We start from the raw sequence: 19749 nt of genomic DNA, 5'->3' as shown, positions 1-19749 counted from the left end.
TGGGGGGGATAAATAAATAAAATTCCAAAAAGGAAAAGTTAGGATTTTATAGATGACCCAGCTTTATCTTATTGTTAGTGTGGGCATAGCATTCCTTTGTAGATATCAACATTTTTTTTTCGAGATAGATATCAACATTTTAAGAGAACACAGACTAATTTTCCCCCCCAAACTGATTTTCGATGAATTAGTTTCCATGAATTGGCCCGTTTTCCTTTCATCCTTCAGGCTGCCTCCCCATTAGCAATGATTCTTAAAGATATACATGGGACCTTATAATTCCTTTGTAGCTTCTCATCATTTAGAACGCAATCCAATTCCTCGCTGCAGCCGACAAGTTTCTACTTGCTCCAGTGATCTCCCTAGGCCCACTTTCCCTCACTACTGCCTTCAGTCTAGACAGGTGTCCTCAAACTATGGCCCACGGGCCATATGCAGCCCGCCTAAGACATTTATCCAGCCTGCTGGGTGTTTTTCCCACCACTGCCTGTCCTGCTTAGCAGCCGACTTGTCCTGGGGCCCTCAGTCCGACCCTCAAACAGTCTGAGGAACAGTGAAATGGCCCCCTGTTTAAAAAGTCTGAGGACCCCTGGAGAAACACCAGCTTTCTGGCTGTCTTCAGACATGCCAACCCCATGCCTACCCGGAGTTTTCCGGGTGTCTTCACACTGCTTAGAATGCTGGCTCCCAGACTTTGCATGGCTCACTTTCTGTCATTATTCAGGTATCTGCTCAAATACCAGCTCTGTAGGGAGAGACCTTCCCTGACAGTTCTACCTGAAACAGCCTCATTTTCCACCCTCTCCCTGCCAACACCACTCTTTATTCCCTTTCTCTGCTTTATTTTTCTCTATCACACTTAAAACTAACATTATATTGTGTTTATTTATTTATTTTCCATCTCTTCCACCAAAATGTAGATGCCATTAAGGCAGACTATCTGCTTTTTTCAGTCATTTCTGTGTTTCTAGTGCCTAGTGGGAACTGAAACAAATTGATGAAGGAAACCAGGAATGAATGCCAAAGAGCCTGAAATCTTCTCTAGTGTCTTGCATTAGCTCATTTTCGTAAGAATGCACTCCCTCTGCGGCCCCTTGCTCTCCCTCCTTCTGCCATATCTTGATTGTGTTCTGATTCATTTTATAATCACGTGAACCTATTCGGACTCTGTCCTCATCCTGCCTGTAACGGAGAAGTGAGGGCTTGGCCTGGGGCTGCTCCCTGTGCACTCTCAGTTCTGTCCTGCTCCTCTCCCCAATCCACAGCTAGCGGGCAGGTGGGTATCATGCTGCCAGTCTAATTCCTCCTCCCGGCAGACTTTCATCCAGACCATTTTCTGCCCAACTGTGGTGGGCGCTCCCCCCACTCCCAAGCCCCTCATTCCCAAGGTGGTCAGGGCTAATATGTGCTTCACAAATAATGAACCCTACATTTCAGAGAACTAGAGTTCCCATTCTGTCTTCCTCGTTGTTTTGCTCTGGTGGCTATGGCTTGTGGGTGTGGCTGTTGTTTTTGTAATTTTTTTTACTCTATGCTGTGTTTGGAAGAGATGGTGATGGAAAGAAAGAGGGTGGAAAGGAATGGATTAGTGCAGTACATTAGTGTTCGGGGGCACCCACGTCCCCATTGGGTCTAAGGGTCCATATCTAGCAACAGCGGCAGTGAAGAGGCCGTGCATTTTCCTGTCTTTTATCAGGTAATTATTGTTCATGAACTGGAGTTTACGATGTCTCTGGGTAGTCTGTTTTTGTTTGGCTTAAATAAGATCTAGCTTTATTATTAAATTAATTAATGCTTATTTATACCTGACCCCGACACACAGCAGATTCTCAGTGACCTCGCGACTGGTATGCTTTTCTGCATGAATTGTGCTGGCTAGCATCCCATGTTGGATGAGACCTCTGCACTACTATTTGCACTACTCTCTGCACTACTATTTTCTAAGTGTATGCAGAAGCTCTTATGATTAGGAAAATTCTATTTCATTCAAAATGCTACTGAATTGGAAGTAGCTTTTTGTCATTATCTAATTTTTTTTATTAAATCATAGCAGTGTACTATCATGAGGTACAGTGTACTGTGTCTGTATACAATTTGAAATACTTTCATCCAACTGGTTAACATAGCCTTCGTGTATTTTTCTTAGTTATTGTCTTAAGACATTTATATTCTACAATTAGAGAGATTCACATGTACCCTTATAGGATGAACCGTAGGCGTGATCCCACCAATCACCTGCCCTCCCCCCTCCCCTCCCCTCCCTCTCCCCTCTCCCCATATTCCTGGGCTAAAATTGGGTTATAGCTTTCCTATGAAAGCTATAAATTAGTTTCATAGTAGGGCTGAGTACATTGGATACTTTTTCTTCCATTCTTGGGATAAAATCAATAGATATTAAAATTATAACTACTATCTCGCTGTGGCACCAATTTTTTCTTCTGATTTAAAAAAATATATACTAAGATAAGCTCTCATAATCCAAATAGTATGTTATGATTCTCTCATAGCTTTACACAAAAGACCTTACCTTTGGGATAACATTTAGTTTCCTATCATGAAACCATTTGTCCTGTTCTTAAACTACTAGTTTAAGTAGTACTTTGAGATTGAAGAATAAAGGAATTTTTTAGAAATGTAAAGAAGTATGATCGTAAACGACATTAATTATTCTGAAGGAAATTTGAAGAATAGAATAATAGGTGCTAAGATTTAGTTACTCTCATGCATTATCTGAAGAAAAGTTCATTCAAACATATTCTGACATTTTTAATCCACAGGAATGTTGTTGGGAAAATCATTCTGAGGGTTGTGAGAATGTTGACTAATTGAGCTATTCGTCCCACATGGGATTACAACACTCTCTGAATCAGAAGTTCCTGCTGTTGCAACATGTTTTGTTCCTTATTCTTTGTTGATGTTTTTCCCCCCCTTAGAAACAATCCATTTGGGTTCATTACATGGCCATTTGTTCGTTCGGGGCATTGCACTTGTTTGCGATTACAGTGAAGTCCTAGGAGGCCGGGCCTGTGTTTAAGTCAACAGGAGGTCTTGCAGCTGCTCCATTAATCAGCCAGTGCCAAGTCACCCGGATATTTTAAACCCCAAATCATGCTTTACCAGGGTCATGGGGAATTTTTGTTTTAGCCATTAAGAAGATTGGTTCAACATTGGTTGCTTACTATATGCTATGCATAGCTATCAATCTGGTAAACTTTTTACATTTTTTTGTTTTTGAGTTGGAGTCTTGCTCGTGTCACTCAGGCTAGAGATCAGTGGTGCAGTCATAGCTCACTGAAGCCTTGAACTCCTAAAATCAAGCGATCCTCCTGCCTTAGCATCTCCGCTAGCTAGGACTACAGGCATGCACCACCATGTCTAGCTAATGTTTTATAGTCTAGCTAATTATTTTTTAGTAGAGATGGGGGTCTCACTGTGTTACCCATGCTGGTCTTGAACTCCTGGCCTCCAGGCAAGTGATCCTCCCAACCTTGGCCTCCCAAAGTGCTGGGATTATGGACCTAGCCTTTTTAAACTTTTGATTCAGGTGTAATATTCTCAGAGAAAGTGCACAGATCCTAAAGTGGATAACAAGGTGAAATTTTCACAAACCTAACACACCTGTTTAACTGCTGCCCAGACTGGGAAACAGAACGTGAAGCTCACCCCTCCCTCCTGTCACTAAATCTCCTCACAAGGGTACCCACGCTCTTGTTCTGCTTGTTTTTATTCTTTGTATAAACAGAATTATACAGAATGTGTTATTTTGTATCTGGCTTCTTTCATTTTTCATTATGAGATTCATCCAAATTTATCCTGTATTGTGTTTGTTCATTTTTCCATTGTTACTGCTAGGCAGTGGTCCGCTGATGAATGCATGCAATTTATTTATTCTGCTGTTAACAGGCATTTGAAGAGTGTCCAATTTGAGGGAAGGTGGAGACTATCATGAATATTGTTATTTTAAAAATCGTATTTATTTTTAGATATGTAGTCTTGCTATGTTGCCTCCTGACCCCAAGCAATCCTGCTTCACCCTGTATCGTGAATATTTTGTTATGAACATTCTAGTACATCTCTTTTGGTTAAACTACACACACACACACACTACATTCTTGTTGGATACACAGCTAGGAGTAAAACTTTCTGGGTCATAAGGTATATGTATGTTCTAATTTGTTTTCAGAGTGGTTGTGTGTACTTAACACTCACTCCAGCAAACCTCCAGGAGTTTCCATCACTCTGCCTCTTCACTGATAATTGGCATTTTCGGTCTTTTTCCAAGCAAAAAACATTCCTCCTTATGTGCTTTTCCTTAGCTATTCTAGAGTATACGTATTTAATGTGGTTCAATTTGTATTTCCTTGATGATAACGGACCTGAGTAGACTGCAACACACAGAGAAATGTGTATATCTTTCTTTGGGATTGTTCAAGTCTTTTGGTATTTTTCTAGGGGTTGACCCCTTTTGTTACTGTTTCATAGAAATTCTTTCTATAACTGGACCTGAGTTCTTTATTGTGTATATGCATGGTGAGTATTTTCTTCCCCTCTGTGGGTTGCCTTTTCACTCTCTTAATGGGGTCTTTTGATGACCGGATAGTCCTAATTTTTAAAAAGTCCAATTTACTAGTTTTTCTTTTATGTTTTATGCTTTTTGCATCTAGTTTAAGAAATCTTTCCCTAGCCCCATTATCAAAGCTGTTCTAAGCTTTTCTCTTTTTTTAAGCTTTTCTTTAAAATCTTTATTTAGTTCCATAATCCATCAGACTTGAAATTTGTATATTGTATAACGTAGAGATGAAAGCACATTTTTTTCCATATTGCTGTTCTATTGACCCAGCATTATTTTACTTACTTTTTAACTTGTTTGAAATGTGTCCACAAAATTTAGTTTTCTTGAAATAGTTCTTATGTTTTCTTACAAAGAATTAACTAATGCTTCCTGACAAAATAATTTAAAACTATTTCACCATAGTTTTAAAAAATTTTATAATTTAGTTTCTAGATTTAACACAAGTAAATGAAAATCTCTCTTAAAAGTTCTTCTGTTCAATGAGATCTAGTTTTTAAATCCATCTACTTATTTATCTAGCACCAGAGTAATTTACAGGGCAAAAAATCATTTTTTAATAAATTTTCATTCTTATTTTTTCATTTGAATTCGACATGTGTTTATTGTGTGTCTTCTAGAATTTGGGACAGTTGAGAACATGGGTGATGTTTAGGGTTCCATTTTTATGTCATTTAGGTTTTAAAGCATATAACAAATTTATCAAATATCTATTAGAAATAAGCGAATGTCTTTAGTACTCAAAATTATATTTAACAAGGTACAAAAGAAGGATTTTTTATTATAATTAGGATGACCTTTGACATTTTACATAATGCCTCTCTACCAAGCTTTCCACTAGTAATGACACATATCTTTTAAGCTGTGAAAATAGGAAAGAAACTAGAAAGGTTTCATGTTTGTATGATATCATTGTTACTTAGCTTTATTTTATTTTTTTCTCTTTTTATTATTTGTTCCAGATTGTACTGGTCAGTGGACATCTGGACAGCTGGGACGTTGGGCAGGGGGCCATGGATGACGGTGGTGGAGCCTTTATATCATGGGAAGCACTCTCACTTATCAAAGATCTTGGTAAATATTTAAAAAATTGTTAACCAATGTGTGAAGATCTTAGTGGTGACATGTTTAATTCAATACACAAAATACTTAACAGATTAATGATGATGGTGTGCTCAAAGATCCTCCTGAAATCTATACTTTTTTTGGTTAGTTGATTCCCAGAAAAGAACTAACTTATCCCCTTAAATAAATAAATTTCTACTGAGGTATACTCCAGACATCCAAATCATCAAATATTATTATCAGCCACTGGAAAAAATGAACAAGCAAATAAAACTTCAGCAAATGTAACCACATCAGCTAGAGACTATGCAAGGAAAACATGACCGAATGCAAAGATAAACCAGCAGTGCCTCCTGCTTCCTTTTCCTTGTTCAACTTTAGCTATTGTCAGACTACTCAGATCATGGACAAAGTTGCTGGTCATCTTTCATGATACAAATCCAAAAGAGTGACCTAGGATTGAAAGAATGATTCCTAGCTACCATGAGGAGCCCAGGCTGAAAAGTTGGACCTAGCTAAACCTAAACGTGGAGAAAATGGACAGGCATCTAAAGGAAGGGCTGATAGTAAAGGTAGCTAATTCTGATGACCATGTTTGTAAACAACAAAAAAAATTCATTACCTCCTTATGTGCTGGTCCAAAAGGTATGGATCTTGAGAGTGGTAAGAAATAATGCAATAGTCTGAGGTCAGTGCTTCAGATCTGAATCAGATCAGTGGTGGTTTGCAAATGCCTCATCAGCAGAATGTCTTGTGTCATATTGTGGAATAACCTGGTTTCAGATGTGGCAAAAATCGGAACATTCTATTTCTTATTTAAGAACATATGTATAAATTCGTTCTTTTTCTCCAGCTTTTAGTAAGTCCTTCTAATCCTGATAAATTGGCCCATTAAATAATTGTTCATCATCTTAAAAGTCAGTTGTGAAAATTGTCTTGTTTGGGAGCAAATCCTTAGTGTAACATTTTGATTTATGTCTTACTTATAATTTAAAAGGGAGAAATGGAAAAGTGGTCATGCATTTTTTTACTTCTCAGTTGGCTATTGTTTCTTAACCTTGGCACCACTGACACTTTGGACAAGGTAATTCCTTGCTGTGGGGTCTGTCCCATGTATGGGAGGATGTTTCACAGTATCCCTGGCTATACTGCCCCTACCACCTTCCCCCAAGTTGTGACAGCCAAAAGTGTGTCCAGATATTACCAAATATCCTCTGGAGAGGGCAGGGGTAACAACTGCCTCAGAACTACTAAAATAAGCTAACAAAAAATCTTTAAGTAACCGAATGGGAGGGGAGGGGAGGGGAGGGGAGGGGAGGGAAAAGAAGGGGAAGGAAGGGAAAGGAAAGGGAGGGAAGGGAAAGGAAGAGAAGAAAGAAAGCAGGCTGGGCTCACACCTGTAATCCTAGCCCTCTGGGAGGCTGAGACATGTAGATTGCTTGAGTTCAGGAGTTCAAGACTAGCTGAGAAACAGTGAGACCCCCATCACTACTAAAAGTAGAGAAACTAGCTAGGCATAGGAGCAGGTGCCTGTAGCCTCAGCAACTTGGGAGGCTGAGGCAGGAGGATTACTCGAGCCCAAGAGAGTTTGAGGTGAGCTATGTGCCAGGGTTCTCTACCCAGGGCAACAGAGTGAGACTCTATCTCAAAACAAACAAACAAACAAAAACACTAGACTAATTGGAAATCTTAAATTGCATATTCTTATACTTTTAGCGTCATTGCCACGTATGACAGAAAAGATACCTGAGCACCTCCCGTGCTTTTATAAAGCACTCTGTAGAAACACAGAGAGGTTTTAATCATGTCTTCTATTTTCAAAATCCCTGGACTATAATTGGCAACCTACATAGATACCTATGCGCATCGTTAGCAATATAGACATAGTTTCAACATCTACTTACAGGACTGGGTAAGGTTTCAAAGAGAAATTGTCCAACACATAAAACCAAACAACACACTTTCCTTCACAGCTGATCTGGTAGCCTCTGAGAATTCTCTCCTCTTCCTTTTCCCTTACAAATCTTCCCTTATCTTGCTCTCCTTTTATTCCCCCTCACATAATTCTAGAAAGAAGAGGCTTCTAGAGCAAAGTAGACAAAGGCAAACACATTTTTTTCTCTTTATAGAGCACAGATATTTATTTTGGAGGTTCATTTTATTTCACCGTGTTCCACTAGCTCCATTGGAATGGTATGGTAAAAAGGAAAGCAAGATCCATCTGAATTGGACTTTGGGTCACTCTGTTCTACAAACCCATTTGGGGGGTTCAAGCAAATCATTTAAGTACTCGGGGCTTCATTTTCCTCATCTCTATTCAACTATAAGTTTCCAAAGTATTTTATTTGTTCTAGATTAGAAGAGAAATTGTATTTTCTCTAAGCTTTGAATCTTACTTCCTTGGTACTCAGCATGGGACCCTAAATTGCTGTTACTTGAGTTGAATTAAATTGCATGGAAAAATGTCAAGTGCTATGCAAAGTGAATTGAGTATCCTTTTCCAGCTCTGAAACACACTGACTTCAGTTCCTTTTGATCAGCGATCGGTGTCTTTAATTCAGGACTTAAATCTCCAAAAGATTTCTGACAACCTATGTAAACATATGAATGAAACTCTAAAATAAAGAGTAATATTTCCTGTTAGTGGTATTATGAAACATCATAATATACCGTTAAAAAGAAACCACAGGAATCTAGAGCCAGACTGCCTGGGAACAAATCTCAGTTCTGCAACTTCCTAGCTATGTGGCTTTGGGCGAGTTACTGCCTCTTTCTGCCTCAGTTTTCTCCTATGTAAAATAGGTATTAAAATAATTCCTAAATTTAAAAATTGAATAAGCTGTTTACATGATTTACTTAGAAAGGGGCCTGACTCAACCCAAGTTCTTAATAAATATTAACTTTTAAAACTTAATAAGCAGAACTCTCAACATTATCATTTTTTTATATAAGAGAGAATAATTTGTTATACCCCATTAGTGATTACTTTACCTCTTAATGTATTAGTTATATTAACGTAACTCTAGGACTAGCTGCTATCATATTGCTAAAATAACCTTTCTTTTACTATTTAAGTCATTCTCTCTTGTATGATGGAAACCTGGTAACCCCTCCACTTTTTTCCACGTTCATACTAAATTTTTAGGGGTTTTAGATTTCTCCCAGTCCCTTCTTTCTTCCCTGTCTTGCTCGTGTTGAATGCCCAGTATCCACCCTGTATCTTACTTCCTGTGATTGCCCCCATGGAGTCTTACACTTTTATCTTAAAATTGATTATGAATGTCTATTTATAGATTGTCTATGTATTTTAATGTGAAGAGCTGCGTCCAGTATGTGACGTATGAGTTCAAGATGAAAATTGCTAATATACTTGACCAAGACATAGAGCCTTGGGCTTGAGACCAAGAAATAGGTTCATAATTACATTATGTAATTACATTGAGCCCAAATAGTTTAATTGATGAAATATGAAAGCTCTGTGGCAATCTCTTTTTCCAGGAAAAATGCTGTTCCTTGGGTGATATGTCATACCGCATGCAGACCAGAGTCCCTCAGTGGGGCTTGTTAATGTGAAGTGTTGGTCCACTGGGGTTCTCTGATATTTGGGATATTTTTCTAAGATTCATCCTTCTGGTATCTTCTCCTTGTTTCCCTCTTTCACTGCTCTTATAGATTCACTCTCTTGTCTGTGCCATCAGCGTACAGTATATTCAATTAATCTAATGAAGGCGGTATCTGTGCTTTGTAAATATAATCAGTCATTCCTGAATAACTGTCAACAGAAGGCTATTTGCTGTGAAGTGCTATTGAATACTTTTTTGTGTTTGTGGTTCACTGGACTTGAAACTATTTATTGGAAATGTCATTTCCTAGAATATTCTGGTGGCAGGGCACAAAGCCTATAGCCAGAGATACTATGCTTCAAAATGATCATTTGGCATTTGAAAAATAAACTACCCTTTATCCTTAAATTCTTCTAACTTTATAGTTTTAGAAAAGTTATATTTTTGAGTTTGCAGGCCTAAAGAAATTAAAGAAATGAGAACTAACAGCATTATCTCTTTGTTGAAATGCAAGATATTTAAGAAACATTTCTAGAAAAATGTGTATGGGAACATAGTGCTTGTGATTATTCAAGAGGTTAAGAGTCTATCTCTTAGAAAAATATGTTATCTGTATGTTCTTACACTCATTCAGTCAACAAATATTTGTTGTACATTCAGTGCGTATTTGTGCACCAAATGCCCTGTACCACTTAGGGAGGAGACTTGGCCTTTGAAAGCCTAGAAATAGGAGAGACATTTAACTCAGCAATTGCAATGAAGTTGTTGTCAGTTCTCTAAACATAGTATGTACAAATTACTTTGGGCACCTGGTGAAGAGAGCAACCGGCATGGCTTGTCCGGGTCAGGGCAGCTTCACGAAGGTGATATTTGAGCTTTCTTTTCTACAGATAAATAGACATTCCTGAAGCAAAAGGAGCAGAATAAAGAATTCCCAGCAGAGTGTAGTGCTTCCAGTTCTGCACATCATTAAAAATGAGAAAACAATTGTTCACAGTAGCAGCTCTGGGATGGTGAGGGGAGGGAAAAGTGGAATCACAGCAGATGCTCACTTTTTTGCCTGATACACATGGACTTACAAAATGTTAGACTTTTGTGTAATCATTATGTGTTACTTTAGTAATCAAGAAACAGCCCTTAAAAACCTGCCCACAAAAAAAGAAGAAAAAAGACAGGAAAAATAAAATAAGAGAAAAATTCTCAGTGTTGCTATTATTATAAACACTCTGCTAACAGAAACAACACAGCAGGGTAAGCCTTCCTGACCCAGAATACACTAGTGAATGCAGCCTAATGCACACTGAGGCTTTGAAGCAAGCCCCACTGCAGCTCGAGCTACAGCACGTTCCCTCTTAGAAGTGGGGTTCCGTCTGGAAAGGGGGTTTCCTTTTTGAAGGTTCTGGTCAGATCTGCCTTGAAAAAGCCCCGGGAAATCCACTCCAGATAACAGAGGGAAAAGAATGAATAACACCCAATGAAACAGAGACCAAAAGAGTAGAGCCAGAGACAGCTGGAGCCCTGAAGCCACTTGGGAACTAAGTCCAAACCCAGAAAGGAAATCTCACTTAGGACCTCCCTTAGACTTAGCCATACCTCCGGTTATAACAAAAGCACTAAGAGCTAGATTTACTAAATGCTCGTATTATTATGCTGTCAGCATTGTGTTAAGTATTCCACGAGTACGTGTTTTCTCTTCTTCCTGACAATAACCCAAGAAGCAGGTAACTCTTGTTATGTCCATTTTATAGATGAAGAAACTGAAGCAGAAAACAGCTAAGTACCCCACACAAGGTCACAGTGCTATTATGTGAAAATTTTAAATCTAGGCATCCTGACTCCATACCCAATACTTCATAATACTGTTTTACTGGAACAGAATTCTCAATCTGTTTCTAGGAATGTGCATCCTCAGGATATCAAGAGATGTTACACAGAAAGACAGAAAACTTTCTTATTGTTAAGTAAGTTTGGGAAACTCCCTCTTGGTAATTGCTTTATTCATCAAAACCATTTGCTGGGAGAGTTTTCCATGGGTACAGTGTACTTTAGCACACACAGCCCTGGAGATCTTTGGTAGTAGCAGAATTGAAGAACAATCCAAGAATATTTGCTCAGATGTGCTTCTAAAACTGAACATGAATGACCTTGGATTTATTTTCATTCTAGATTGCAGTTACTAGAACATTAACAAGGCAGAACTACATGATGGTTCTGTAATTGACCTGGTAGAACCTATTCTTGTATTTCTCTTAGTAGAGAATTTGTATCCACCCAGCTGCAAACCCTACCCAACAACTAACTTCTTATCTACGCTACCTGAATATAGTATTATTGGAAATGTTTAAAATATACTAAGGACTCCTTCTACCATGTTTTCCTATGGCCCCAAATAGACATGAATTTAGTAGGATTTTTTCCTTTCTAGATGGAATTTTTGTCTTCCAACTCTCCGTGAACTCTCCCCACTCTGATTTTGGTTGTTCTTTCTCCACAATTATTTTGTGAACATAAGAAGGAAAAGTAATGGCTGTGGGAAAGTTATTGCTTTAAAAATAAATTTCATTCCCTGTTTTTATTTTCAGAGAGAAAAAATAAATATGATATGAAATTACTGGTACTTAATGTTTTTAGAGTATAATATATCTACATATCAAACTGTTCAGGAAATTAACTTGCTTTAATAAGTCACAAAGAATTTCCCTCCAATGTTAAATTTCATTTTTATTAATTTAAATTTTAATGTATAAATGGTTGTTTACTTTTTCCTAAAAATTTTGGTCTTGATTTTTTGTACTACACTAAGTCAGTCAAATATCTAAAATAATAGAAGAATTAGAAACTTTAAGAATTTATTTGTGCCTTTTTACTTTTCTTTTTTGTTTTTATTCTAAAAGTAGGTTTCTGGTCATGGGCCATTTGTGACTGGTTCTCATGTGCTTTAAAGATGATCTTATTTTTTATTCAGATCTATTATTTCCTCTAGTGACAAGTTATGTAGTATCTGGCTTTTCCATAAGATCCATGGCAGATAACATTGTTTTTTTAATCCAAGAATTGCTAAAAACTTTTCCTGAAGTTTGAACACATTTATAAGTTTCACTAACACACTCAAGTATCCTTATGTGGTAGACATCATTCAGCTAACATACACATTTCTACTGGCATGTGTTAAAAATCATATGTAGATTTGCTAAATATATCTGTAAGATAAAGTAAGATTTGTTAAAAACAGATCACTAAGAATGTGGTCTACCTTTTAGTTTTGATGGGGTCTGGGAGATTCCACAATCATTTTAGAACCATATCCTGCATGAATATTTCTGTTATTATCTTATCATTTAGTTAGAATATACCACTAGTACATGCGAACCAGGCCCAGTGGCATGTAGCCTTATAACAAATTCCTTCCCATCTGCTGGAGAGTCTTGAGTGGTGGCAGGTGAATACTATGACAGGAAGGACCCCATGACCCCTTTTCTCTACAAAATGCTTAACTTAGTGCATTACCCACATATGCTTTGATTTGGCCTGTTTGCCTTGGAAAGTAAAGAAATGTGGTAGTAAAGGCAGTGGAAGCTTAAGAAATTGGTTATTATTTATCCCAGAAAAGAAAGATCATGGGAAGTCTTAATGATGATATCCTCAGTACCCCAGTGGATTTCCTTCCACCCAAGAGAGGAATGCATGCACGTCTAGGGGAGGGCTATCCAGAAAACCTAGGCTACTTCACCAAAACTGCATCATCATGGTATTGCACAGCTTGGCTTACAGGGGATATCCTATTTCAATAACAACCTTTGAGTGCCCACTTCATGTCAGGCAATTAAAATGAACGGGACACAGTTCCTTCCATCATGGAGCTCACAATCAGTCAGCAAATGACTTACATAGAAGGAGAAATTTGAGTTAGGCCTTGAAAAGGTAGGAAATGGGAGAAGAGAGAACAAAATTAGAACTTGTCGAAGTACATAGTCTGAGGAGTGGAGGGAGGGTGTTTTTGTAACTCTAGAGCAATAAGCAACTGAGGATTGGTAGGAAATGAGATAAATGAAAGGTGAGAGTCAGTTGGGGAAGGGCATAGGATGCAAAACTAAAGTTTGGAGTTGATGCTATAGGCAGCAGGAGCCACTGCAAATTTTACTCATGGGATTGCTTCTTTGTAAAGGGTAGTGGGCTGGTTTTTGTTTCCACTCCTAAAGTACTGTGATAAATAGAATGGACACACAGAAAAGTAGAGCCGGGAAATTCTAGCTGGACTGAGCCTGGGAAACCACAGCTTTGGAGTTATGAAGCAAATTGCATGTGCCGTGTGGTAGATGAGACAGCTTCCACCTCTCTATGCTAAATATACCAAAGAGGAAGTAATGGGGTTTCCAGGCTGCAGGGTTCTTCGCCTACACACTTCTCTGCAGCATGCTAACACTGCATCTACAAAAGCTGTGGTTTACCCAACTTCCAATGAACTCTGTTCTGGTAAACTTGCCTAAAAACAGAGGTCTACAAGAAAAAGAAAATATACTCTGAACACTTGATTGAACCTTTATTGTTAACTAGGTTTTAAAAATTATCCTGGAACATAAGAGTTTCATTTATTCTTAGATCCCTTTATTCCTATGAACATTCTCCAAAGTCAGCACTAGGAACAAAGAGTTTCTACTGGGTGTGTGAGAGGTTAAAGAACATATTGAAAGGAGTTATATATTATGAGAGTACTTATTTGTGGTCCTACTCATGCTCTCCTTGTGTTAGATAATTATCATTGACAAACCAGTGCTCAGCCCATGTTCTTGCCTGACACTGGCATTTCCAGACTATACAGTGTGACCAAGATCTCACTGACTTTTCAATCCTTTAAGTCATCTTTCCTTAATCCTCAAATAACCCAGAATTTTGACATAAATGAGAGGGAGCATGGTGGGTAGAATAAGCATATCCTCCATGTTAGAATATCTTAGGTTCAAATCCTTCTGTACTACTCAGTAACTGAATTATCCCGAACAAATTATTAACTCTTTATATCTCAGTTTCCTCCTCTTTACAATGGGAACAATTTATCTTTCATAGTTGACAGGATTATTTACAATAAATAGATGCTACCCAGCCCCCACTAAGCAATCAATAAAGGTAACCAACGTTATTAGATGCTAGTGACCCAAACAATAGGTGTGGATGTTCCAGCAGAGAGTTTAATCCCAAAATGGACTTTTAGCTCTCAGATCTTCATGTCTGTGTCCCATCACACAGTTCATCTCAACCAGGGCCATTCCCATACTGGAGAAGACCCCAAGATGAAAGAACAGTAGGTGGCTCTGATGAACCAAGTTCACAACCCTTCACTTCAGTATAGCCACTGCCCACGAGTGTATAGAAGGCTAATATGTGGCCGATTCTCTCCTCATTGCTGTAGTGAAGCACTTAGTAGATGCTTCATAAATGTAGTGCAGACTTAAAATGGCATTGCTAGTGTGGAAAGATGGAGAGATCACTTTTTCCTCTCCCCTTCGCTTTGTCAATGTTATTAACCTAAGTAACACTGTACATAAAAAGATTTATAATAATCCTGAAGAAAAGAATAGTAAAAATGGGAAATATCTGTTGAGGGCAACACAATTTACTACAATGGAAGTTCTTTGAGAAATGGAAAAAAATCAAGGCAGAGAAAACAAATCAAATCTAGTGCTTACTGTTTATAATTTACCCTGGTAACTGACTCCTCAAGAAATCTTTCTGTTTTTAATGAAGTCAAAGTCTTACAATTTTCAGGCATTCTCAGAAGATGATCATGTGTAAGAAACCAAGGACCATGACCACTGATGCTTGTATTATTTTCCTTTCTATAATAATGGGATCTTTAAAAAGAAATATATTTAAAATGCAATTGAAACTGTTGAGTTATTGCTTTGATTAATGTGTGTGGGAAAATATAATTCAGGAAGTGTTTCAAAGGCTATATTTCTGTTCTCGTCAATATAGACTGTGGATCCATTTAGCCACCCCACATTCACTTGTTTCAGGCAGCATCTTAGAACAAAGAAATATTTTATGAAGTGCTTCACACTGGAATTATTCCTTTTCTGCAAGAAGAAAGTATGAATTCATCTTTTATAGTTGAATAATTTTATAGAAAGTCATTTGAATGTCATTTCTGGTCACAAATGAGTTCAGCGGAAGAATATTTGAATGGATTACCTTTCTGAAACCTTACAGTGTGTTGTTGCAAAAAACTGTAATTAAACTTATCATAATGCAAAAGTTTTTGGTAAAAGTGCAAAATATCTTCCAAGAGAACTCCATGTTGTATATTTTCATTTTTACAGTCTACATCTAGGAGAAAAGAGGAAAGAACTGATATTTATTGAGTATTTCTTATGTGCCAGTCACTTTGCCAGATACTCTTTGATCCACAAAATAGCCCTCTAAGACTTGTATTATTACCTCTGGCAGGTCACAGGACTTGTGTGGGACTCAATTCCTTACCAGTACACTAGATGACAATTTGTTTACAAGGCTGTTCTATGGATCAAGTATAATCTATCAGAGTTGCAAGGGTGGCTGCTTGTGGCTCAAGGAGTAGGGTGCTGGCCCCATATACCAGAAGTGGAAGGTTTAAACCTGGCCCTGGCAAAAACTGACCAAAAAAAAAAAACTTATCAGAGTTGCAAATATGGAAAATGCATGGCACATAGTGTCAAAGAAAACTGGTGCTGCTGCTGATGGTCTCACTGGCCTGGAACTCAAATGCAGCACTTTGGTAGAGCAGTGATATGAGACATAGAGAGACAGGGCAAACTTCACAGTGATTATAATAAGGAAAAAATTCAATAATGCCCTACAGCATTTTATATCAGCAGCATTATTTTACTAGGTGAAAATGTATAACATCTCATTATATATTTCCACTTAGTAAAATTGAGGCAAATGAGAGGTAAAATGATATTTTCAAAAAGAATTGGCAGTGAATACTTTTGCTTTAGGACTTAAATGGAGGATTGAAGAAGATTTCTCATCCAAGTCTTCTTTGATTGATGTATAAGGGATGAATAATATTTCTTATCCAAGTCTTCTTTGATAGATGAAAAGAGACTATTCTTGGTTTTAGGATGATCTAATAAGGGCAGTTGGTGTACTTGAACACACTGTTCTGAGTCCTAAGCTGAATGCTAGATGCGTGATTCTCATTGCATCCAGAAGGTAGGAAACTACTATTATTTCTTTTATAGATGAAGGGCCCAAGGCTAATAAACTCACAACTTGTAAAAATAGAAATTCTCTTATTTCTTTTTCTTAAGGTTTTTCTTTAAATTTTTTCTTTGCACCTTTTTAAATAAATATTTCAAATAATAAAAAATAACACAGAAAAATAATTGCAGATATATCCTCCACCAACATCTCATAAATGTTAACAATTTTAAATATTTCTTTCAGAGCCCTAGTTCAAAAGAAATCAAAAGTTACCAATACATTGATGCTTATACATGCAGAAAAAAGCATTTGATAATATCCATCAGCCTTTCATGATAAAACCCTTCAACAAACTAGGCATAAAAGAAACATGCTGGCTCAGCACCTGTAGCTCAGCAGCTAGGGCGCCAGCCACATACACTGGAGCTGGTGGGTTCGAATCCAGCCCTGGCCTGCCAAACAACAATGACAACTACAACCAAAAAATAGCTGGGCATCATGGTGGGTGCCTATAGTGCTAGCTACTTGGGAGGCTGAGGCAAGAGAATCACTTAGGCCCAAGAGTTAGAGATTGCTGTGAGCTATGATGCCACAGCACTCTACCAAAGGTGACAGCTTGAGATTCTGTCTCAAAAAAAAGAAAAAAAAAAGATATATGCCTCAAAGTTATAAAAGACATATATGACAAACCCATGCCCAACATCTTACAGAATGGGGAAAAGTTGAAAGCATATCCTCAAAGAATGGGAACAAGACAGTGGTATCCATTATCATCTCTTCTATTCAGCATAGTATTGGAAGTCTCAGAGCAATCAGGAAAGAAAAGAAATAAGGAGCATCCAGATCAGGAAAGAGGGTGTCAAACTATCCCTGTTCACTGATGATATTATCTTGTATCTGGAAAACTATAACAACTTCACCGAAAGACTCCTGAAATTGATAAATAAATTCAGCAGTGTCAGGTTACAAAATCAATGTACACAAATCAGTAGCATTTCTATATACTAATCACAGTTGAGTTGAGAGTCAAATCAAGGACTTAATACCATTCATGATAACTATAAAGAAAATAAAATACCTAAGAATATACCTAATCGCATAGATGAACGATCTTAACAAGGAGAACTATGAAACAAAGATGAAAGAAATCACATATGACACAAACAAATATAAAAACATCCCTTGCTCATGGACTGGCAGAATCAACATAGGTAAAATGTCCATAGTGCCCAAAGTGATTTACAGATTCAATACAATTTCCATCAAAATACCAGAATCTTCTTTCATATACCTAGAAAAAATAATTCTACACTTCTTTTGAAACCAAAAAAAACCCTCAAATACCAAAGCAGCCTAAGCAAAAAAAATAATCCGGAGGCATCACATTGCCTAACTTCAAATTAGACTAGAAAGGAAACATAGACTAATGGAACCAAATACAGAATCCAGTAATGAAACTCATGCTACCATCAGTTGATCCTTGACAATATACACTGGGAAAAGAAAGTCTTACTCAGTAAATCGTTCTGGAAACCAGATGTAGAAGAATGAAACAGGACTTCTATCTCTTACCACATACAAAAAACTAATTCAAGATTGATAAAAGAATTAAATATAAGGCATGAAACCATAAAAATTCTTCTAAACATCATCCTAGGCAAAGAATTTATGACTAAGACCCCATAGGCAAATATAGAAATAATAAAAATACTAATAAATAAATGGTATTTGGTTAAATTAAGAAGCTTCTGCACAGCAAGGTAAATAATCAACAGAGTAAATAGATAACATGAGGAATGGAAGAAAATAATCATAAACTATAGATCTAACAAAGAACTAACATCCAGAATCCACAAGGAGCTCAAACAAATCATAAAGAAAAAAATATTCCCAACAAAAATTAGGTTAGAGACAAAAACTTCATTTTTTCAAATGAAGATAGAGATATGGCCTACAAAAATATTTAAAAATGTTCAGTGTCACTAATCATCAAGAAATGAAAATTCAACTCAACCTGAACAAGACATCCCCCAGGCACATAATAATTAACTTCATCAAAGTTAAGATGAAGGAGAAAATTCTGAAAGCAGGCAGATGTAAGAAAACCATAACCTACAAGGGGAAGAGCATTAGGATGACTGCAGATCTCTTGGCTGAAACCTTTCAGGCCAGAAGAGGATGGTCATTGAATTTTGATCTCCTAAAACAAAATAACTTCCAACCCAGGATCCTGTATCCAGCTAAACTGAGTTTCATCTATGATGGAGAAATTAAATAATTTTAACAACATTAACATGTTGAAGAAATTTGCCATAAATAAACCAGCTCTCCAGGAAATTCTCAAACCTATCCTCCATAATGACCAGTGCACCACAAAAGTAAACCCACTCAAACTTTTGATCAAATTCCAAATTCCACAATGGCAAAAGGATTAAAAATGTCTACTGGACTTTTGAGCAACTCGATGCCCAAAATTTTACCAGGCTTATCAATAATTTCAATCAATGTGAATGCCTTAAATTGTCCTCTAAAGAGGCACAGATTGGCTGATTGGATACAGAAACTCAGACTAGACATCTGCTGTATTCAAGAATCACATCTTACTTTAAAAGATAAATATACACTCAGGGTGAAGGGATGGTCATCTATATTCCAGGCAAACAGAAAGCAAAAAAAAGCAGGTGTTGCAATTTTATTCTCAGATACTATAGGATTTAAACCAACAAAAATAAGCAAAGACAAGGATGGCCACTTTATATTTGTTAAAGGTAATACTCAATATGACAAATCTCAATTATCAATATCTATGCACCCAACCAGAATGCATCTCAATTTATAAGAGATACTCTAACAAACATGAGCAACTTGATCTCTCCCAGCTCCTTCATAGTTGGAGATTTTAACACTCTTTTGGCAATGTTGGACAGATCCTCCAATAAGAAGCTTAGCAAAGAAATTTTAGATTTAAATTTAAATATTCAACTTTTTGACCTAACAGACATCTACAGAACTTTTCATCCTAACAAAACTGAATACACATTTTTCTCATCAGTGTGTGGAACATACTCCAAAATTGATCCCATCTTAGGTCATAAGTCTAACCTCAGTAATTTAAAACAACAGAAATTATTCCATGCATCTTCTCGACCATCATGGAATAAAGGTCGAACTCAGTAACAACAGGAATTTGCAGTCTCATACAAAAACATGGAAGCTAAATGACCATATGCTGAATGATAGGTGGATCAGAGACAAGATCAAGAAGGAAATTACCAAATTTTTAGAACAAAACAATAATGAAGACACAAGTTATCAGAACCTCTGGGATACCACAAAGGCAGTCCTAAGAGGGAAATTTATAGCATTGCA

The 19749-nt window shown here is 37.2% G+C and overlaps 1 protein-coding gene across 1 annotated transcript in view; it reads left to right on the top strand.

Annotated features, from left to right (window-relative positions):
• Window positions 1-19749, top strand: part of CPQ (carboxypeptidase Q) — a 397534-nt gene that overhangs the window by 189179 nt on the left and 188606 nt on the right. Inside the window, exon 4 of the mRNA XM_003782559.3 lies at window positions 5533-5644. Coding sequence (XP_003782607.1) covers window positions 5533-5644 — 112 coding nt within the window. The remainder of the gene's footprint in view (window positions 1-5532; window positions 5645-19749) is intronic.

Source organism: Otolemur garnettii, unplaced genomic scaffold, assembly GCF_000181295.1.
Source record: "Otolemur garnettii isolate 467f Iridium unplaced genomic scaffold, OtoGar3 scaffold00004, whole genome shotgun sequence".
NCBI lineage: Eukaryota > Metazoa > Chordata > Mammalia > Primates > Galagidae > Otolemur > Otolemur garnettii.
Note: the sequence above shows the minus strand (reverse complement) of the source record. Positions and strands in the feature narration are given on the sequence as shown.